We start from the raw sequence: 22,853 nt of genomic DNA, 5'->3' as shown, positions 1-22,853 counted from the left end.
TGACATGGTTACTAATAACTATGCAGACAAGTAAAGTAATCAATGCAGACTTGTAAGTAGCAGCAGAATTTTCAGATGTGCCTGATCGAATGTGATGGGCTTAATTGCCGTATCTAAGAATGTCAGGTCACCCCCGAGTGTAAACATCAGTGCTACAAAATCCTTACCAAACGACTTGGTTCTGGACATCCCTTTCGGCAATGGAATGTGGCTCTTCTCCATGCTCGGGGGGAATTCGCCATGCATGGCCATCCCCTGGCGCTCAAACAGTGACTGCGTTTCAGAGAACAGGGCAAGATCAAAGCGTTAAGGGAAAAAAATAATGTGATCACAAGGAGAGGGCTTGACCAGCAGGAGAGGCAATTACAGTGAGTGTCAGTTAAAGCAGCACGACGGATATCGTTGATGGTAGGTAGATGGCACACCCGAACTCACACTGATCTCTGCTGGTGTGATTCTCCTGCTGGTTGGTCGCTGCTTCACGGTGGCGGCCCGGTAGTCTGCCTCCGTGGCCTGGGGCCGTAGCCCGGTCTCCTGGGAGCCCAGCATATCATCCAGCCTTTCTGAGCATGTGGACAGAAGGACACAAGCTCACGGCACTAATGCGACACCACGCCGAGAATCCCGCCCTTAAACCCAATGCACTTCAATGGTTAATGCTAATTACTTGTTTTGAGAATTTTTTCGACTCAGTATCAGTATCAATATCAGTAGTGATTAATGATCTTTGCTTTGCATGAGGTCTGCACTATGGAGCCTCAGTGTTACTTACCACCTCTTCTTCTCCTTGCGGAAGCTTGGAGGAAATATAAGGAGGAAAAGACCTGACTGATTATATATCAAAGATATTAGATACAGGCAGCTGTAACCTATAGCTGCCTTTGCACATCATTAATAAATTTTAGCTAAATATCGACCATAAAAAGTTGTATATAGTAAGATTTTCTCAGGTGTTTTCCAATAGCCCCTTAGATGTTATGATTAAAATGAGTGTGTCAGAAAACCACACGTCTTACATGCTCCTCGAACACCGGGCTAGTAATAGACCACATGGTGACGTGTAACGGATGGCGTCACGTCGAGGGGACATGGGGAACCCCTGCTTTAAGGCCTTCGTCACAGCATTCCTCCTTCTTTCATTACTTACTAATTAAAGCTCTGGAGAAGCAGCAGTAGATGTTTTCTTGATGAATATTTAGCTAGCAAACATTTTCATGCTGGCCTACATCCATCTTTCACCAAAGCAATTCAGGTTAATTACCCTGAAATGGTTAACAAAAAAACAGAGAGGTAGGAGCTTGACTCTGAGTCAAAGCCGCTCCTTTGTCAGTACGTCGCGGTCCCTGACGTGATGTTTGGAGAGAAGCGAGATAGGTGAAAGGGGGGGTGGGGGGACACTCACCCAGTTCCTCCAACTCGGCGGTCATGGACTTGGAGCGCAACGTCAACGTGGTGCTGGGGGCCCGCTTGGGGGGCGGAGGTGCTGCAAAGAAAAGTGAAGAAGAACTGACTTTGGACCTCCTGGCCAGGACCTTGCGGGCGCTGCCTAAGTGGAGGTGCCACTTCTTCTTCACCGACTTGATCTCGTCATACTCGGGCGAGCTGGACGCCTCACACTGCTGCAGGACCTTGTTGAGGCTGCGGGTTGACGCGAACTTCTTCATGGCCAGCCGGCGACTGGCACACAGATGGCGGAGTGGCCCTACCCTACCCGTACAGACCCATTCGCAGGCACGATGAAACACAACTTTGTTCTGCTGCTAAAGCTGCTCGGACCATCTCCATTTCCTCTGGCTGCGGTGGCGCTTCCAGTCCCCGATTCACATGCCCATACCAAAAATCACACCGACCCGCCGTCATCCAAAATGACTGCTCAGAGAAGAGAGCCGTCCATGTCCTGTCTTGCTTCTAACGATGGTGAAGGACTAAAATGTTAATTTTGAAAAAGACTGTTGCTTCCTCTGTCCGGGATTCCATTTGGCTCTTGGAAATGCACTCCCATTGGGGTAGTTCGGCTTACTGTCGGATGGTGACTACTGTCAGGCCTGACCTTGGCAATGTGACAAGAATCCTGAGAAGTACACCTATTCCCACCTCCGTGTTCTTACGTAACAAATATCGCAATTATTCATCAAGTCTCTAGTTAAGAGGCTCTCCCAGGAGCAGAAGCAGCGGCAGTGGTGTAATAAAACGGATTTCAGCAGAGAGTAAGTCTCAGGTGGTGAGAGAGGTTGAGAGAAAGAGGAGGGGGAAGAAAACAAGTACGGAAGAGGGAGAAACAGTGATGGGAGTGAGTGAGAAGAGAGAGAGAGAGAGAGGGATAGCGCGAGAGATGGAGAGTGAGTGAGTGAGAAATTCCCAGGCTCTAATGCAATGCTGAATTCAAACGTTCATTGTGGTAACCATGGTAACTCTGGCAGGGAAGAGAGGCGCAGGTTTGAGCGGCAGCACCAGTGCTGTAAGACGATTCGTTCCCTCTGCTGGGTGGTGGGCGGACTATCGCAAAGGCTGGAATCCAGGCTGTGCACAGAAAGGAGCACGGAGTTCACATACGTGCTGCTGTCTGGCATTTCCAGGACCGCTGGCACCATGGAAAGAGGTACGACCGCAGACCGTTTGATAGTGTTAAAACCATCACACCAAAGCGAATGCAAAGCCTTCATTTCCCAGAGTCAATTTCAGTCTGTGTCACAGGGCGATTGAAGATCATAACGGCTCCGCAAAAGCCACAGCAATCACCCATTCCTGGTGCTAATGTTCTTGAAGTTCCTAATTAGAGTCTCCATCCAAAATGTGAAAAGACCCATGAAAGTGGTTCTCTGGCACCACAGCCATCTGAGGTCTTGATGCACCTTTCCAAAGCAGGTTTTGAGGCTCCTTCCAGGGGCAAGTTGTGAGGCTCCTTATAGAGGCAGGTTCTGAAGCACCTTCCCGAGGCAGGCTTTGAGGCAGTTACCGATGGTTAGTTAAGCTGAGAATATACTTCTGGTGTAGCACCTACCCTGTGAAATTCACACTTTGGCACTCTACCTTACAGGGTGACGGATAGCCTATCCAGTCCTTCTCTTTCTTCTCAGCCCAGGGTGAGCCTGGACTCCTTTCCCCCAGCTGCGCAGAGTGTCAGGCTCTGTCTGCTCCACTGGTTCGTTTATACGACGGCTTCTCCTGGATAGTGGCCTCAGAAAGATGCCTCTCGGTCCGCAGGCAGTCCAATCTGACGGCACAATGCCACACCAGAAGGTCTTCTGCTTTGTGAAATGCGGACAAATCAGAGGAAACACCCTTAACGACAAGATCTCAGACATCAAATGGCCCCCGAGCACAGAGTTTGGGAAAAAAAAAAGCGAATCCTTTAGAGGAAGGGCACCGCATAAGCGTGTCCCAGGTGCAGCCGACAGCGCAGAGCTACCTCAGGGACGCTGCAGCAGTTTAGATCCATTTTGACTCGGCGAGACTCGGAAGCAGTGGGAAACAAAGCAATTATTGTCGTGGCGACGACTTGTCGAAGTGTGATGAGTAACAAGCGCTGCTCTGTTCACTCCTGGTGGCCCCACGGACTTCCTCTCCCTCCCCAGTGGAAAGTAAGTCCTCGCAGTTCCCAATCCTTCCGGGAACACCTTGCCTACAGCCGCAACTCGCATGCGAGTGCCTCACTGACTGTGCTCGGCGACGCCCCCCGTCCCCCCCGAGCTTCTTGGCACAAGCTTTTGAATGGAGGCAGGGCAGTGTGGTGGTAGTATCTGGTGTCGACTCTGCAGGAGGAGCCGGGGAAGTAGGTCAGAGCTACTGCTGCTGTCTACCCGCTGTGGCTAGCTGATACGTGCCCCCCGCACCCTCCCCCAAACACATCTCTCCCTCTCCTGCTGGGGAGAGGTGCACAACGCATTTGGATTCTGTGTCGAAAGCAGTAGGTGCAGGCAGCTCCGAGCCCCGCTTTCCAATCATCCTTCCGCCATCGATCCAATGCTGGCTGTACCGTTTGCTTTCCTCCAACACATTGCACGTTCTGTCCTGTTCTCTTTTCAGGACCCCCATATAGGCAGTGCAGTTTAGCATGACAATGTGGACATCCTCTGTAAACAAAAACACCCACCTCAAACTCCCCACCTTCACAAATCCTACAGAGCAGTGCTTCTCAGCCCAGTCTTCAGGAATCCCCAGACAGTCCACATTTTTTTCCCTCCCACCTCCCAGCACACCTGAACTAAATAATCAAGTAATCAAGAACACCAAATACCAGATACAAGAATGCTGGGAGCTGGGAGGGAGCAAAATGTGGACCGTCTGTAGGCGCCTACAGAGACACTACTGAACCCCTGGATTCAACACTGGGTTTACAAACAGCTATGTTACTCTGTTGCAACTCTGATGACTGCGTCATATGTTCTTTCATCAGGGCACAGAAATGACTAAGAGGTAAAATATGTGTTTTTAACCTCTTTGCTCTGTTGCAGGAGTCTGGCAAAGAGAAAATAAAACTCTGGTTCAACATCATTCATATTCTTACAACAGAGTGAAAATGGTCAGACATTGACTGTGATCTTAAACTTTAGTGTCCCAGTATTGGGCTTCAGATTCCTGGGCAGGCTGTGCACCCATTAGGGGCCCCGATCCCACTGACACTGGATAATGACGGCTTCGTTTGCTTCCCGGTCACCTGAACACCCCCACTATCACCCAAGTGAGGCCTGTGGATGTGTCCAGATTAGCCTGCTATATAATTTACAACACCTGTCCTGCCCGAGGCCGAGAAAATTATTACTCCCTCACGCACCTCGATCCCATTACGCTTCAATATTAAATATGGATTTTACACTATTTCATTTCAGGGTGAAAACATGCATCAGTTATGGCCCGGGCGGATCAGACGGCCACCCGTTCCGGGGGCCTGACGGAGGATCTGTTTGCTCTTTCGTGCTGGGGAACACGGAGCGCTTGTGTCGCCCATGTTCACACTTGTGCGTGGGCTGCTTCTCCGATTGATGCTGAACTGTGCGTTACCGTCTGGTCTGGAGATCAAACTCTGGAATGTGCAGGCAGAACAGTAAAGACTGCAAGGCTGGAAGACCTGCAAACAGACCCTGCCTGTTTCGGTGGAACAATGCATCTAGTTCACGAGCAGAACATGCCCTTTTAACCAGAGAAAAGGCCCCTATAATATTACCCAACTATTTTAAACTCGACATCAAAGTGTAGAGCAGTAAGACAATATGGTTAAATTGTTTAAGATGGTTCAATTGTACAACCTGCGCAACAGACACTAATCATTGGGTAATCATTAATCATAAGCATTGGCTGCTTATCTAAAGTTCTAGATCATTTAAACATCTAAATGGTTCGTTCACAGCAAGCTTAACTGCACCTTGTGTTGTTTGCTAATAGTGTCAACTCTCGAAAAGATTCATTGCTTTTGCAACTGGGCAACTAGTGTTCACCTGTTAGGAATAAATATGCCCATTCAAATTACAGGTGCATGTGCTGGCAATGAGAGGTAATAGAGTAAGGAGACAAGAAAGCAGACAGAGGAAGGGTGTGGGGTGGAGAGTAGGAGTTGGAGATGGTAGGTATGGAGGATAGGAGTTTGAGGTGGTAGGTATGGAGGGTTGGAATTTGAGGTGGCAGGTATGGATGGTAGGAGTTTCAGATGGTAGGTATGGGGGGTAGGAGTTGGAGATGGTAGGTATGGGGGGTAGGAGTTGGAGATGGTAGGTATGGGGGGTAGGTGTTGGAGATGGTAGGTATGGGGGGTAGGAGTTGGAGATGGTAGGTATGGAGGGTAGGAGTTGGAGATGGTAGGTATTGTTAATGGACCACATGCTCACTGTAATATAGTTAAAATAGGTGGAAGGGGTTAACAGCTGTTACTTTGCATTCATTTAAAAAAAAAAAAAAAAAAACACCATGACAGACGGTGAAATGCGGCAGCACTGAAGGTGTCCCAACTACCAGCAAAGCAGAGCTGCATCTGGCTAATATCCAGGCACAGGGCAGCTTTTCTCAAGAGAGCCTGGTGCTAATGGCCAATGTCCAATCAGGTCCCAAATTAACGTATGACTCCACTGTGAGAAAATGTTCCTAAATAATACAAAATTTGAGCATGGACAGAAACGGACATGTACACCTAAGCAACAAAGCAGTCTGAAAACCCCAAACCTGCACCACAGGGACAACTCAGCTTCCTAAAGCTCTGGCTGTCAGCAGACCTTCAGCCCTCATATTTTAACATGCTTTTCCTGCGCTCATTTGTCGGTTTAGATCAGTGAAGGGGGTAACCCTTACCTTTCTTCCGAACAACCTCTTCCGACTCTGGCTTTCGGGTTACGGAGACCACTTTCATGAGGAGGTGGTTGCCCCCTTGGCGGATGAGTGAGACCACCTGCTTATGGCCCACCTTCACCACGTTGACGCCATTCACCTGGAAGCAGTGGGGGAATCATGACTGCATAAGGGGCTTTCAGAACTGGTAGTCAGGCTGACTTCTTGAAAAGGGGCCATGGTGTTGATTGCTTATGGTTTTCTCTGCACCCTGGCAGAGATACACACTACAAGGGTACCAGCACCCAACGTATTTCAGAGCGGAGCAGCAACCCCACACATCTTTCGGGGAAACGATGTCAGGGATGTGAGAGTGACAGAATCGGGTCAGGTTTGAGTTGCCTCCAGCAACTGAAGGAGAGCGAGCCGAAGGCGGTACTGATTGGTTGTGTGGACCAAGCTAAAACCTCCCTACCGGACACCGTATTCTGGGCGTGCTTGATAACACCCCCCCCCCCCACCACCACCACTTGAAAACAACTGATTAAAGAGATGCTGCTTTTTCAAGTCGGACGAGCAGCGGTGGGGACCTTCATTAAAGCCAGCCGAGTGTGCTAAACGGGCTTTTCCGCTGCAGACTCTTCCTCCTCTGAGAGAAAAGCAGATGTGGTTTGTGATGGAGTGAGATATCCAGAGGAACACAGCACAGAGCCTTGAGCTGTCTTTACCTGGTTTCTACCAAACTGGGGTTTCCTTGAGGGTCTGGGAAATGTACTTCTGTTGGGTATGGGTGTGGGCGGATTGGTACACAACAGTCTACAGCCCAGGTATGCCTTTCTGAACTTGTGAGCCGTTTCATTGCCATCTCCCAAGATCTCGTACTTGTCACGCTAACATTAGTCTGGTAAATTGGACTGTGGTGCTGTATTTCTGTAAAATTAAACAAATTAAATTTTTAAAAAACCTTGCTAGGCTACATTTCGTCTTCTGTTAGGAGAGGTACACTCCAGCTGACACCCCTCCACAGAAAATGCTTCTTGGGTAAAGGAATACTGCAAATATCTGCCAACTGCAGCCGGTTAAAGGGTGCCTGACGATCGTCTCCCCATAATCCCATCTCATTGACCGTAGTCCTGAGTCACGTACAGCTGGGCCCCAGTGGTGTGAGTACTAGCCACCCACATGGCTGGGCCTCGTCACAGTGCATGGGTGAGTCACCCAGCGCTCAGCCGTGTGCTGCCAGCAAACTGAAGAACAGGTTCCGGAGAATCATCGGCAACATCTCGCTGAAGGATGGAGCCTACAGCAAATCTTCCATCCCGTCTTTGAAGACCCATGGTCATCAGGACTACTGAACAGAGTGAGCGCGGCGGACGTCTGTCAGGTTTAGAAGCATATGTGACACATCCAATCCCTTTGGAAGTATCTTTAGCGTGGGCGTAAGAGAATTCTCTGGAAACATGGCAGAGAACAGCTAACTTTAACCACTGTGACACAGACAGATCTGGAGGAAGACGGTAAGGGGCTTCGATGGCTGGACAAGGGGGCTCTGATACTGACGCCCAAGGCTTTAACAAACGACCGAAAGGCCGATCGTGGCTCTGCCTCGCCCCAGCGTTGTCATAGCGATCATTATGGAAGGAAGTTAAGAAAAAAGTGATGTGAGCTGTCTTGTGTGTGTGACGGTGTAGATCAAGGAAGGGCATCTTCCTCTGTGCGCTGCCTGTCACACCAACAGTGGGACGTGCAGTTTGTGGGTAACAGCCTGCTATTAATGTAGAACCGGTCAGTTTTTCCATAACCCAATACCTTAACTGACCATACAGGAAAAAGCTCCTGGTGGGAGGGACTAAGGTACATTGCCAATCACTTCTTGGTCCACTCTAGTGATAGCCAATAAAAAGTAACCAATGGAAAATTCAACCTGCTGGTGATTGATTGTAGACGAAGGCACATCTCCCACCCCACATTTCAAAGGTATATCTTTTTGTGTGGCAGGCTGCCAACCACAAACCACAACTTTGCAGCTGCTCCAAAAGGACCAGGAACTTCAAAGGACGGCTAACCTCGATGAGGAAGTCTCCAGTCCGAAGCCCCGCCCTCCAGGCCACGCCTTCCACATCCACGGACTCCAGGTACTGCAGTGCCGGGAAGGCTGGCGTGGGCGTGAACTCCTCGATGGGCGTCTCCGCTGGAGACAGGAAGCTTGGCACAGGTTAACATGCACAGACACACTGCTGCCATTTACAGGTTCACAGTGGTGCAACCACAGCCCCCAACAAACTTGCCTTTGTGCATCATCTGTGCGAGACACCGCTTATTCAAAGCACAAACCAGACAATGGCTAGACAGCACTGTACTGGTTCATGCCACGGCCACAGTATGCCAACAGATTACATGTTTGGGGCCATCTGTGGGGTCACAGAAAACAATCTCACCTCCATCACGAGGTGTGAAAATTGAGCTAATGAAGCTGAAGCTGCCTGCGACAATGGCACAGTGTGGAAGGCTGTGGACATATGGGAAATTTTAATTAAGGGGGAGGGATTAACTAAAGCTCTGGCCCCAAACAGAGAGGACTTTGTGGTCCTACACTTAGTAAATGGCCCCTCTTCCCAGCCATATACGTAATAGGAACACCTTCAATTCTATGGCCGTGAACAAACTCACGTACAAGGAAGCATGGAGCTGATCGGCTGTCTGACTTGGGATCTCAGTGGGCGGACAGAACAGTGTAAACGGAGCCGGGCGGGGTTCCATTACTGTCTGCTGTGTCCCGGGATACCGGTGTCTCTCTGAACCCCCCCCAAGGGTACCATGTCTTTCTTAACCAGACCCCTTCACTGACTAAGAATCAACCTCTTCATTGTGAGCGGGTCCTTAAAGCCATAACTGACAGTACATCAGTCCTAGGAGGTCCCTGCAGGACTTACCGTTCCAAACGGTGCTCTTTCCATGTCTATATATCTGTTATTCTGCATGAGTAGTATTTCTGGATTTGAACTCTTGTCTGCTGCTATGTATGTACAGTAGTGGGCAAAGGTTTTGAGCGTACACAGGTATTGGTTTTCACAAAGTTTGCTGCTTTAGTGTTTGTAGAACTTTTTGTCAGAAGTTTCTATGGTATACTGAAGCATAATTACAAGCTTTTCATAAGTGTCAAAGGCCATTATTGACAATTACATTAAGTTTATGCAAAGAGTCAATGTTTGCAGTGTCGGCCCTTTGCCCTAGAATGCTGTCAATCAACAACTGGGCCAAATCCTGACTGATGGCAGCCCATTCTTACATAATCAATGCTTGGAGTTTGTGAGAATTTGTGGGTTTTTGTTTGTCCACATGCCTCTTGAGGATTGACCGCAAGCTTTCAATGGGATTAAGGTTTGGGGAGTTTCCTGGCCATGGACCCAAAATTGTCGAAGTTTTGTTCCCCAAGCCACTTATCACTTTTGCCTTATGACATGGTGCTCCATCATGCTAGAAAAGGTATTGATGTTTTGGTACCATTCTATATTTATGGCTGTGTTCTTAGGCAAAATTACGAGTGAGCCCACTCTCTTGGCTAAGAAGCAACCCCACACATGAATGGTCTCAGGATGCTTTACTGTTGGCATGACACAGGACTGATGGTAGCGTTCACCTTTTCTTCTCTGGACAATCTTTTTTTCCAGATGCCCCAAACATTTGTAAAGGGGATTCATCAGAGAAAACGACTTTATCCCAGTTCTCAGCAGTCCATTCCTTGTAGACCGTTGCAGAATATCAGTCTGTCCCTGATGTTTTTCTTGGAGAGAAGTGGCTTCTTTGCTGCCCCTCTTGACATCAGGCCAAAAAGTCTTCACCTCACTCTGCGTACAGATGCACTCGCACCTGCCTGCTGACATTTCTGAGCAAGCTCTGCACTGGTGGTGCCCCGATCCCACAGCTGAATCCATCCATCCATCCATCCATTTTCCAAACCGCTTATCCTATTGGGTCGCGGGGGGTCCGGAGCCTATCCCAGAAGCAATGGGCACGAGGTAGGGAACAACCCAGGATGGGGGGCCAGCCCATCGCAGCACAGCTGAATCAACTATAGGAAATGGTCCCGGTGCTTGCTGGGCTTTCTTGGGCGCCCCGAAGCCTTCTTCACAACAATTGAATCTCTCTACTTGAAGTTCTTTATGATCCGATAAATGGTTGATTTAGGTGCAATCTTACTAGCAGCAATATCCTTGCCTGTGAAGCCCTTTTTGTGCAAAGCAATGATCACTGCACGTGTTTCTTTGTAGGTAACCATGGTTACCAGAGGAAGAACAATGATTTCAAGCACCACCCTCCTTTTAAAGCATCCAGTCTGCTATTCTAACTCAATCAGCATGACAGAGTGATCTCCAGCCTTGTCCTCATCAACACTCTCACCTGTGTTACCAAGAGAATCGCTGAAATGATGTCAGCAGGTCCTTTTGTGGCAGGACTGAAATGCTTTGGAAATGCGTTTTTTTTTGGGATTAAGTTCATTTTCATGGCAAAAAGGGACTTTGCAATTAATTGCAATTCATCTGATCACTCTACATAACATTCTGGAGTTTATGCCATCATAAAAACTGAGGCAGCAGACTTGGTGAAAACCAACATGTCATTCTCAAATCTTTTGGCCACGACTAGATATTGTACATATCGCATTTATTCTCCCAGAAACACCTATATCTCAGGGATGGGAACAAGTCACTCTTTGGCGAGTCCAAGTAAAGTCTCAAGTCAAAACATGGCAAGTCTGAGTCAAGTCTCAAGTCACATGCCCTCAAGTTCAAGTCAAGTCCAAGTTTTGGTGTCGAGTCACAAGTCATCAAATCATCAAATCTGTGACTCAAGTCCAAGTCGAGTTGTAAGCCATATAACCTGAGTCCCTAACCATGTTAGTTTTTTTACCTTTAGTGATTAAATCTTGCTGCAGCAAAAACCCATCACAGTACACTGTAGGCTAAGTCTTTCATAAGCAGAGATACGTTGAAGAGAGAGTCTCCATTCACAGTTGAGCACAGTTGTGTCGTCGTGGGGTTTCCTCTGGGTACTCCGGTTTCGCCCCACAGTCGAAAGACGTGCTGAGGCTAGTTGGACTTGCTAAATTGCCCGTAGGAGTGCATGTGTGTATGAATGGTGTGTGAGTGTGCCCTGCGATGGGCTGGCCCCCCATCCTGGGTTGCTCCCTGCCTCGTGCCCATTGGACCCCCCGCGACCCAGTAGGATAAGCGGTTTGAAAAATGGATGGATGGATGGCTTCAGAGGTGGGACCATAACCACAAGTCTTCTTGAGTCATAGGGTCCAAGTCAAGTCTAAGTCATGAGTCATCTGCCCTCGAGTCCAAGTGTTTCCATCAGTTTTGCTGAGTCGAGTCACAAGTCATCAAATTTGTGACTTAAGCCCGATTAAAGTTGTCAGTCAGTCACTCGAGTCCCCACCTCTGCTACATCTCCATATCCATATTTGTATTTAAATGTGCATATTTCTGTTTATTTGTACAAGGGGTTGCCCTAAATGCTATTACTAAGTGTTTGTTCTATGTCTTGCTGCCCTGTGTCTGTCTGCAGGAAACACGCAAGTAAGAACCTCATTGTACTCACAGTACAAATGACAATAAACTTTTTGCATGATTAAAAAAAAAACCAAACTGGCACATTTGAAATTTTTGCAGTTAATATTGCGATATTTATAAAATAAAAAGGCGATGAGATTTAGAGTGTATCAGATAAGTTGGTGGTGTTGCCTCAAGTTGTGTCAACAGACACAAGCAGTGTCAGCAAATCACTTGCTTTTGCGCAATAGTGTCTCCCTGGAACACAGATTATCTTCATATAACGAGAAATGAACGCCTTTTGGTGGCCAGTTCACATTTTTTTTCCTCAAATGCACCACACTGTCAATGACAGTGTTTGACAGCAAGGACAATAATGATTATAATTGGCTTGGAGAGCTCATGCAAAAGGAGTGGCAGAAAAGTTTAAACTGCCTTTTTAACATATACTCCATTATCTTGAGACGATCATTAAACTTGCAAGGCTTGCTAAGTTATACTTCCTGTGACAATAAAGATGTTTTCGTGCAACTTGTTCTCTTAACCTAGCTGACTATTGCTTCGCTACTGTGACGTGAAAATTGCAGGTGTATAACATGTAATGTCACTCTTAATATGACACACTGCCTGCATGTCACTCACTAGCATCAAACTCTGTGTATGTGAAATCCCTTAAATCGCAGTAAGTAATGTTATATCTGACAGACTCGTGTTGTAGATTAGTCATGTAAAATAAAAGCTGTGTGCAAAAAAGAATTGGCATGACATGTTTAATTTAATTTGCCTTACTTGACATTGCACGTCCTACGATGTGATTACTGTGAATGTACACATCACGCTGACAATGCTGAAACGATATGTTGTGCAGCCCTGATTTGAATCCTTTTGAATACTTCAAATATTTTTTCACTTCAGGAGACCACGATACTGTGGCCAGATCGTAAATCAAATTGTTAAACATACTTCCAATGGATTCTATAAGCGCTTATATGGTTAATGGAAATCTGTTATCCATTATTAAACTACTCTAAACTACTTTAGCGCTTCTTCACTTCCAACCTACCCATCTTCCAGACCCGGTCCGATGATAATTATTATGAAATAATCTTTTTGACCTTTCGCAAAGACTACATGACACTTGCTTGCAGACTGATGTAATTATGTTCTATTTCAAGAGCAATTAACGCCTGACATACACCCTGCCACATCAAGCTGAGCTCTTAAATGGACAAGACAGAAAGATTTATGGCAAAGGAGACTGAGCAACATCTGAGGATAATATACATGTGTAATGTGAGTAAATTATGTGGCACATTTTTATTGGACAATAGGACTGATCAGCTGACTGGACTGGCCAATGAGACACACTGGCCTGCATTCACCTGCTAAGGCAGGCTGCTGGACAGCAAATGCTGCCTGCCACACCTTCGTATTGATGGCTGGGGGTTCATACCCGAAGCCCCCTCCGTGGAACTGGCAGTGTTTAACACACACCACCTTAGACTGACAGCAAACAACAAAGCACCATTTCAATGATACTGAAAGTTTGCGGTAGTACTCAAGTATGGACATGGCAACTACAGAGCTCATAGGTCATGTTATCATACTAATCATAGTAACAACCAGGTCAGTCATAATTTCCACGGAGCATTTTCCTCTACAACATGGAATACGGTAAAAACAGGTAGGCCTAGGCCAGAGATGATGTAGTCTCCTGTGCCCAGGTAAAGTAGCTCCATGACCATCTGTTCACACTGTCTCACCTGTAAAAGCTGCCTTCAATTAGCATTAAGCTTTCTGATGATACAGAGAAAGTGACTATTGACAGAAAGTGATGGAAAAACTATTTTGCTATTAAGAGCAAATTGCTCACACTTGAGTTCCGGCTGCGTGGTGCTGCAGCTACGGTCCATTAGTGTTGATGTATTTCAGGATCCATGCTTAGGCACTGCCCGCGTTACTATAGTTACAGGACCCAGTACAGTTACAGCCACATGATTAAAAGGAGCAGAATCGATGTGGTCAAGTGCAGTTTAATTCTGGAGAAAAAAACCCACAGAGAACGCTACAAGCCTGCCCCCCAAACAGAAACAGAAAATGGCGATTGTTACCCTGGAAGGGCACTTAGTGGTTCGATCAACCGCACAAAAAGCTTGTCTTTTGTGTGCCCTAAGAGGGCGCTGGCAATCACATTGGAGCAACTCCATTGTCCTACGGCATGTGCCAGACAGTGATTTCTGTTCCATCTCTGCTGCTGAATGGCAGTGGGGCTCAGCTTGAAGCTTCCATAATGGAAACGGCCAGTCACCAGCCAATCACATTCACTGAACCCAGTGGCAGCCTGGTCATGTGACACACGGCCAAGCCTTTAGGTGAAGAAGGTACAATGAAGCCCCATCTCTCAGATATCTGCATTTAAACAACAGAGAGAAAATGGTGCGAATCCAGCACATCTGTAACTGGAATGTAATTACCTTTAAAACAATGGTTAAAAAAAAATATATGCAGGCATGCAGGAAGCAAAGATAGTTTTGTTCCCTCTCTAGAGATTCTGGTCACCATTCTTTTTCCCTCCATTTTCTGAGCTGGCCAATCAGATGGAGGGGCTGCATCTGACTTAAAATAAAGACGGATGTTTTCATTGCAAACATCGTCCTTTCTGTTCTAGGAGTGTCCTGAAGGAAGAAACATCCACCTGACTCTGGAAATAAAGTTTTGAGATATTTGGGATATTTCTTTGTCTGAGCACAAAAGGCAGAAACAAAATCTTCTTTCTATCATCCACTGTTGGCATCCTGATTGGACGTCACGCAGCTGCCTAATCATGTGAGTGATTCACCTTAGTGATGATCATCACAGAGGCTCATGGGAAGGACAATAACAGAGCAGGAAAGCAGCAGCGAGTAAAAATGCCACGATGGGAGCGAGCGCGCGTCTGCATGTGCTGCCCCGTTCATCTGCTCTGCCACCGGCATGCAGCGTGGGGAACAGATGGAAGCCCCCACAAGATAGGGTGACCCGGGGGCAGCCGTGAACCGAGCTGGCAGGGAGGCCGCCTTCCTCTCGCCAAGATTCCAGTGCGACCCCAGATCTGTGGGCCAGAGCTGCCGATACAGCCATGCCCGACCCTATAAACACTGTTCACACACCATGAAACGAATCACTATGGCCTTGCTAATACCAGCTCGAGATAAATACATCAACCACACAGCGTGACCGTGGCAACACTCTACAGGGCACTGAGTATTTGTGGAGCACCGAGTCAATGTAGAGGACATCCTCAGTGACATATGACGAGACAGCATCCTCGGGAGCATTAGGGAGATCACACAAACACTAGCATCCATGCACGGTGTCTCTTCATACGGAATAACAGGGAGCCAGGCCAGCCTGACGGCAGGGCCGAGGACCCTCTCACCTTTGGCTCCTCGCAAGACAAAGCCGAATCCCTCATTTTCCTTCTTCTGCAGGACAGCATTCTTCTCCTCGATGATGTAGTCGCTGTGGAGGAAAGAGAAGAGGGCCTCCAGATCAGAGTTGAGCACCATCCCAGATGTAGATGGCTGGAGCAGGTGGGTGGCCTGGGTGATGGCCAGAAGGCGGGCAGATGACCAGCACCACAACAACAAAAAAAAAAAAAAACTCTGCACACCCACTGTCTGTTTATTCCTTTGGCGATGGGCCAATACTGGTAAAGGAAATGAAGGCAGAAGCTCCTACTCCCGGCCCACCTTTAAGCTATGGCAACAAAACAAAACTCTCGGAGTGCTAACAGCATCCTGAAAAAAACACTGAAGCAAAGCAAATTCATTCACAGCCTCCTGCGCTCCCTGCGCGCTCAGAGAGCACATTTCAGGAGACCAAGACGCGACGGATTGTGAGCTCGATAACAAATAAATCCCGGTTCCTTGGAGCACAGGCTCTGCGGTAACGATGCCCCCCCCCCCCCCCCACCCCCCTTGTCTGCACGGCCAAATCTGGGCGAGCGGAGGCTTCCGGTAAGTGTGGAGCGACACAAAATGATGCCATTCCATTTACTGTGACAGCATGGAGAACAGGGAGAGCGAGAGAGCGAGCGAGAGGGAGAGAGAGCGAGAGGCACACTCACACCCACACGCGGATACACCATTCACTCCCACACACACCCTCTACCCCAGTGCGGGATCGGCGGCGCCCCTCAGGATGGTCTCCCCCTGCCCCCTGATGGACAGTGTCAGGAGGAAGCGCGGCATCACGGCTCGGTCCGCCTGCCGTTCGGTCTCGCCGCTGCACCCGCCATCCGTCGGAGTTGTGCCCACCCGACTCTGAGGCGGGGAGCCGTCTCCAGAGAAGCAATGACTCACCGGAGGGCAGCGGGAGAGGAGGAGAGTGACCGGGGCTGACAGAGAGGAGGTGCCCGTGAGACCGGGAGGGAAGAAGGGAGGAAACAGCCGACGGGGGATGAGGGGCGGGATGTGAGGGATGGCAGGGGGGCGGAAGCTGATAAGGGGGGAGGTGAAGAAGGGGAACACAGGAAAGTAGCAGTGGAAGGGTGATCTTCTGAAAGACATGCAGAGGAGAGAGAGATGGATAGAGGCTGTGAGGATGGAGGGACTGTGACAGGAGGAGAGCGTTTAGGTGACTCACATGGCAATAAGGCTTCCAAGTCTGGAAATTACTGCAACATTTAGTCTCTTATGTAATTTGCTGGATCTGCCACACAGCTGCTGTTATTTCAGTAGCTGTGACCAGTTACCTCACATTCCAGGGAACAGGCAGTACCAATACTACACACTACAGCACATATCGGGAGCACTGGTCCCTACGAGTGCGAAGAGCTGCTGTTTTCTGGAATATTTATTTTAGTGGGTTGAAAATGTTTCGTGCGTTTATCCAGTTCTCTCTTTTCCACTGATCTGTGTTTTAGACATGTGGTTAATTTTGATTGATTGTAACAGAAAAGGCTAAACATGAGAAAATCAATACAAATTTCTTTCACTCACCATTAGACAATGTGATTATACTTTCTATACATGCCGAGTGTTCAAGCCATTTAGGTATCGTCATTATCATTTTTAATCAACAATAATCAACAATCGACAATTGTTTATATCTGATCAGTATTAATCCAAATTAAGATTCCCTTAATTCGGATTAATATTGATCAGATATATATAAAAAACCAATTAGAATTATATTGTTAACAAAACTGCCGGAATAAGTTTTTATTTTGCAAAAACCTCAAAATTATTATCACTATTTCTTCTAATTTTTTAAATTAGAGTTTATGTTTTGCCACCATAAACAACTGTCACCATAGCGGGAAATTCAGAGAAGATCTCTGACGAGATGGGATTCCTTGCTTCAATATGCTGCAATATGGTGTGGGAATCATTTTCGTTATGTCAGCTAATGCCTGCCAGTGTCGCAGGCCCAGCAGCTGAAGAATAAGCATGGGGGGAACAAAAAAGTCATCAAACTTTGGCCACGACAAAATCAGCATTATTAGAACACTGTGAACATACCTGCCCTCACCAGGGTACCCCTATGATGTCAGAAGTGGGCCTTCCTTAGCCGTCCCTGAGGGATTTTAGTCAGGCTATCATACAGCCAGACCCAAGGAAGGCCCAACTGACATCCAAAAGTGGGCCTTCCTCAGCTGTTCCTGAGGGATTTTAGTCAGGCAATGATACAGCCAGATCCAAGTAAGGCCCAATTGACATCCAAAAGTGGGCCTTCCTCAGCTGTTCCTGAGGGATTTTAGTCAGGCAATGATACAGCCAGACCCAAGGAAGGCCCAACTGACATCCAAAAGCGGGCCTTCCTCAGCTGTCACTGATGGATTTTAGTCAGGCAGTGGTACAGCCAGACGCAAGGAAGGCCCAACTGACTTCCAGTCAGCCTCTGGTCCAGCTGAGCTGTCCCCCACATGGCGTAAACCTGCTCACCTTACTGGTGAGTAATCGCTCCCTGTTACCTGGACCCACCTCACAAGCTCACTCACATCATTTCTTCAATAAGATGGAATAAAGTCAAATGAGCACAGCAAAGCCGCACAGCTGACACTTTTTTGGGTGTGTCCGGGAAACCAGCGGCAGTGGGGCACATGCACTGCCCAGACGCTACGTGCTACATGCTATGCGCTACATGCTACACACATGGAGTCACTCGAGGCTCAGCACTGCTGCTCGACGGTAACGCCAGTGCAGGTTGCTGTCATGTTGGATCCACCACAGTTGGAAACAAGAAGTCCAGTGAAAAGGCAGTGAATAAAGACAATAAAGTCCCATAAATCCTGAGGGGTGTCCAGCTGTTGGACCCCTGAGCAAAGTCCTCAGCCTAAATCGCTCAAGTACATAATCGCTGTATAACTGTTTTTCCACTATTAATGAATGCATGTGACGCAATAATAGTAGCGATAACGACAGGGTGATTCTGGCAAGCATGCGGCAGTTCTAGTCACAATGTGCTGTGTGGAAGTTGCACCATGTGTGACATACACAGACTGCAGAGCGGCTGAGTAGGAGAGATGTAGGACTCGCACCTGCTGGACAGAACTGAGAGCTGGTTCTCTTATCAGAACACGTCCGTCCAATCATCTTTTAGCTGCTTATCCAGTGAAGGACCATGGGAAAATATTCCTCTCAATGATCTGTAAATAAACCACTCCAGGACAGGAACAGAGAAGCTTAGCTGCAATTCCTTCGCTCCTCCTCAGATGTCCTCCGAATTCCCTCAACAGAGTGGGCCGGTTAACGTGAGCGCACCACAGATGTCCAAGGCTGTCACACTGGTGCTGCAGTTAAATGACACTGTCTCATCACTGGAAAGTGTCCCACAGCAAGAAGGCGAAAGCTCCATTGTAAAGAAATCACTACCGGCGCAGAACTGGCTAAATTGATCCTTATTATAACGTTACTACCACTTCATGAAGTTTATTCACCAAAGAAAAGCTGAAGACCACATACATACATCAGATCCAGTCAGGTGAGGACTAACTCCAGCCTCAGATGAAGGGCAGGGACTAGAATCAGGACAACTTTGGTGTTTTCACGTCCGGGTCAATGACATGTAACTTCTTCTCAATGAAGGCAGAAAGACCTAACATTCATTTAAAACCGAAAAGGTCTAAAGGTCTCCATATGACCTTTAGAACTGGAAATTTGCAAGCCAAAACGGCATTTTTTGTATCTACAGAAATGCTATACTGTTGAGCTCCTGTTTAAAGTGTCACGTTGAGGTTTAGAAGACATGGGCCGGTAAGAAAACACAAAAACGTTGCTGTGGAAAATGTCACTTTAACTTCTCAGAGAGATGGCAGCGTCTAACTGGACTCACAGTTAAATTCACACTCCAATGTCACGGAAAGAGTTTCCTTAACATTATTTGCCTGTTTTTTTTATCCCAGTGTAATGAATCATGTCTAAATAAAACCAAACTTAATTTACTCCTTACACTATAAAGCTTATGAGAAAATAAAAAGATATTCGAGCCAGAATCTGATTTGTTATATCACATAATTTTTGTTTTTGCTCTACAGCCGAAAAGTGAATTATGGTGATTGACACAGCTGGATAGAGCCTGACTAACAGCACGATGGATTTTGGATGTAAATAATGCCACAACGAGGCATCCGCTGCAATCATGGAATGAAGGAGCCACCTTCTGTGGGGAATAAGAGCGACATGAAACTTGGCAGTTTTCTAGAGTGAGATTCTGCTTCATAAAGTACATGTTCCTGCACATCATCTGTAAGATCACAAGCAGCCTGTATAACCTCTGATCAGGAGGCACTCGGCATTAGGGAAGTTACACCATCGACCTGTAAACCTCATCAAAATGTCAAAACACACAAATGTGCACAAGTATTACTCAAATAGTTATTGTTTTACCTCTGAACTTTTGTCTGTCTACCGTCCTTTTGTATTTAAGATTTTGAAATTTGCCAAAAAAAAAAAAAAAAAAACTGACTAAAAAAGAAGTTCATATTCCCACCAAAGAATCACCATGTGAAAGTGTAAGCTGAGGTGCGAGAGGGAAATCCAGGCTTGTGCTCTGTGATTCTGTGATGGCCTTAGAATAGGGGTGATCTGCCAGATACTAGTTCGGTGTTTTGCTTGAACAAAGCCAAAGCCTCACCCTCTCATCCAGGCCTGTGATGATGAGCTGGTAGCTGAATAATTTTCTGTAGGACATAAGGGTCTTAAACCAGGACTTCACAATTTACTGTTAAACCTGTAGGGATCACAAACTGAGCCTGTCACATTTCAGGATTTCAAATGGAAAAGCCTAGGCACCTTAGACAGCCAGTGGTAGCATTATCTTTTACCACTAGGGGGCAGCAGACACAAAGCCCTTGACTCAATGTCAGTTCCTGTGGAGTTGGCTCAGTTAGTTTCGAGTTATGCGGCTACCTTGGCCAATGGAGCCAATTTCTCGCCAGAATCCCTAAGAGTGTGCCATTAAACAGCTTGGTGGGCCAGAGCGAATGAGCTCGCCTTGAACACTGGGCACTCTGGTGATGGGCAGAGCCTTTACTCCCCTAGGCACGCCCCTCCACGCGTGGTTGGCTGGCCCGACGCCTCGTGGCACAGCCAGAAATGATGACACACCGGGCCGCTAACGGCTAAGCCTGCTGTCACAGCATAGAGACCACATCAAAACTGGTATGAAAAACTCGTCTCGTTTCCACAAAAAGCTAACATATAGTATCCGGTTATTTTTACACCAGCTCCAACGTCAGCATGATACAAAGCTATTTTATCCACAATTGGGCCTGAAAAATTAGCGTGAATCCCCATAATTGCCAACATGCAAGGCTAAAATGAATGGATTCATTGTGTTTTCCTTGGCACCCTCCGGCCGAGAATATGAGCACCGTACACCCACTGATTTTGCCCAACCCCCCCCCAACCACCGAAGCACGCTGTGACATCGTAAGCGATTTGCGACGTCCAGTCTCATGACAATGAGGTGCCGAGGACATACCTGTACGACGTGAAGTTATCGTAAGATCCCACAGTGTAGTGCCTGAACAGCCTCTTCGTGCGGTCCTCCCGGGTCTCTGTACCACAGAAGGGAAATGGACTCACATTAATAAACAGGACAGACATGAGGACCCACACTCAGCGATGGCGAACGCATGACCACAAGCAGCCAACAGTGACCCACAGCCCCTGAAAACACGTGGGGCTTTCAGCATGAATCAGATGGCTATCCCATTGGCTGGGCTTCCTTCCCGCCCCCTGTTTGTCACCCAGATATTAGTTGGCCTATCAGTGAGCCCGCCAGGAAGCTGACGGAAGCTGATGGCAGCTGACACGTGGGCTGCTGCTTCTCAGGCCGAAGGACCTTTTGTTAGCGGGAGGGCAAAGTGTCCAGATGATCAGCCTTGGTGATGCCAGGCGCCAATGCATATGTTACCTTAGGAGGGTCCCAGGACCCCAGCAAACATCTGGGTCCCACTGCACCTTGGGACTAATGGAGCGGTTAGTTACCCCCTGGGCCCCTGGGTAAGTTAATCCATCCCTGTGTGAGTTACGTGAACACCCGACTGGTCAGTGGGAGCGCATGGTAGTGGTTAACCAAGGAATCCAGACCGTAGAGGTCTCGTAAGATGGGGATTGTTGAGTTCCCCTGCCAGGGGCCCCTGGCCAGTGTTAGCGGATGGCAGAGTCCGTGCTCAGGTGCCAGCTTTACTGGCCAGGGACATCGGACCCTCGTCTTAAATCGAGGATGCATCCATATCCATGTCCGGCGGCGACCATGTGATCTCGCGTTACGGCGAAGGTGATACATTCCTTCAGGCAATAAACAATTCTTGTCACTCACCAGCATTCCTTCACTGTCGCCATTCGATTGCAATGGTCTACGATTAACAATTCAGCTAATATCTAAAGCAAAATGCTGCCCGTGCACCTTCAGAACCAGCGGTTCAGAGCGTGCTAGCAGCAAAGCAGTTAGTACTGTATCATAGTACCAAAGTACCAAACTAAATTCACACACAGTGTAATCAAACGCTACAAATCAGGTGATTAAAGTTTGCGAAATATAGTACAAAAATAAACTGACAAGGTGTTTCATATTCCGGCACGAAGAATGATAATAAAATTTGAAGGTGCCACTTTTCATTAGTGAATAAAGGTTGTGTGAGTAAAACAGGGAGGATTTTCTTTGTGCAGCCTGCTGTTAATTCCAAACTGAAACAATGGGAACGGCGTGGGGAGGGAGGGGTGCTGTAAAAGCAGGCCATCGATCTTTATGCTGCCTGTGTTTATTTAATAGTGACTGTCAAAGGCTCTGCTGGATTTATGTAATCAAACGTCCGGGTGGCAAATCCATGCAGTTTCCTGGGTGGGAGACCCATCTGCTGAGCCTGTCAGATTGTGAGATGGGGTGTGTGGGGGGGGGGGGTGATTGCTGGCCACACAGAGACAGCCACCAAATGGTTCTTGTGTCTCCACCATCAGTCCTGACTTACACATAGAGCGTGTGTATGTACACATACACCTACACACAGTTCATATATTCCTATAATTGTGGGGACTCTTCAATCATTTCTATGGCCATAACCCTAATCCTAACTATGACAACCCTAACTCTCACCCAGCCCGAACCTTAACCATAAGTAATAACCAAACAATATACAAGACTTTTGGCTAGTTCAGTTTTTTGATTCACAGATTGGAGGTTTATATTGTGGGAACCTGAAAATTGTCACCACAAGCTAAAAAGTAACAGGCTTTGTGGTAAATACAAACACACACACACACACACACACACACACATGCACACACAAACACACACAAACACACACACACACACATACAAACACATACACACACATACACACACACACACACACACGCATGCACACACAAACACATACACACACAAACACACACACGCATGCACACACAAACACATACACACACAAACACAGACACACACATGCACAAACCCACGTACACAGACACAGACACAGACTAAGGTTTTCAGCACCTTGCCGTTGGTGCTGATATCAGTCACCCCCCCAGCACCCCACCCCACCCCCATCAGGAGATC

The 22,853-nt window shown here is 47.5% G+C and overlaps 1 protein-coding gene across 7 annotated transcripts in view; it reads right to left on the bottom strand.

Moving 5' to 3' along the window:
• shank3a (SH3 and multiple ankyrin repeat domains 3a) overlaps positions 1 to 22,853 on the bottom strand; it is a 203,219-nt gene that overhangs the window by 9,585 nt on the left and 170,781 nt on the right. For 6 of the 7 annotated variants that reach the window (XR_007394607.1, XM_049006201.1, XM_049006200.1 and 3 more), the window contains 8 exons: positions 20,778 to 20,853; positions 15,229 to 15,311; positions 8,322 to 8,446; positions 6,280 to 6,415; positions 1,403 to 1,483; positions 773 to 796; positions 436 to 563; positions 168 to 273 (listed from right to left, as the gene is read on the bottom strand). Coding sequence is in view for 6 of the 7 variants with exons in the window: in XM_049006201.1 (XP_048862158.1) it covers positions 168 to 273; positions 436 to 563; positions 773 to 796; positions 1,403 to 1,483; positions 6,280 to 6,415; positions 8,322 to 8,446; positions 15,229 to 15,311; positions 20,778 to 20,853 (759 nt within the window). In the remaining variant the exon portion in view is untranslated. The remainder of the gene's footprint in view (positions 1 to 167; positions 274 to 435; positions 564 to 772; positions 797 to 1,402; positions 1,484 to 6,279; positions 6,416 to 8,321; positions 8,447 to 15,228; positions 15,312 to 20,777; positions 20,854 to 22,853) is intronic. The other variant, XM_049006202.1, reaches the window with a different exon arrangement.

Source organism: Brienomyrus brachyistius, chromosome 1, assembly GCF_023856365.1.
Source record: "Brienomyrus brachyistius isolate T26 chromosome 1, BBRACH_0.4, whole genome shotgun sequence".
Taxonomy (NCBI): domain Eukaryota; kingdom Metazoa; phylum Chordata; class Actinopteri; order Osteoglossiformes; family Mormyridae; genus Brienomyrus; species Brienomyrus brachyistius.
Note: the sequence above shows the minus strand (reverse complement) of the source record. Positions and strands in the feature narration are given on the sequence as shown.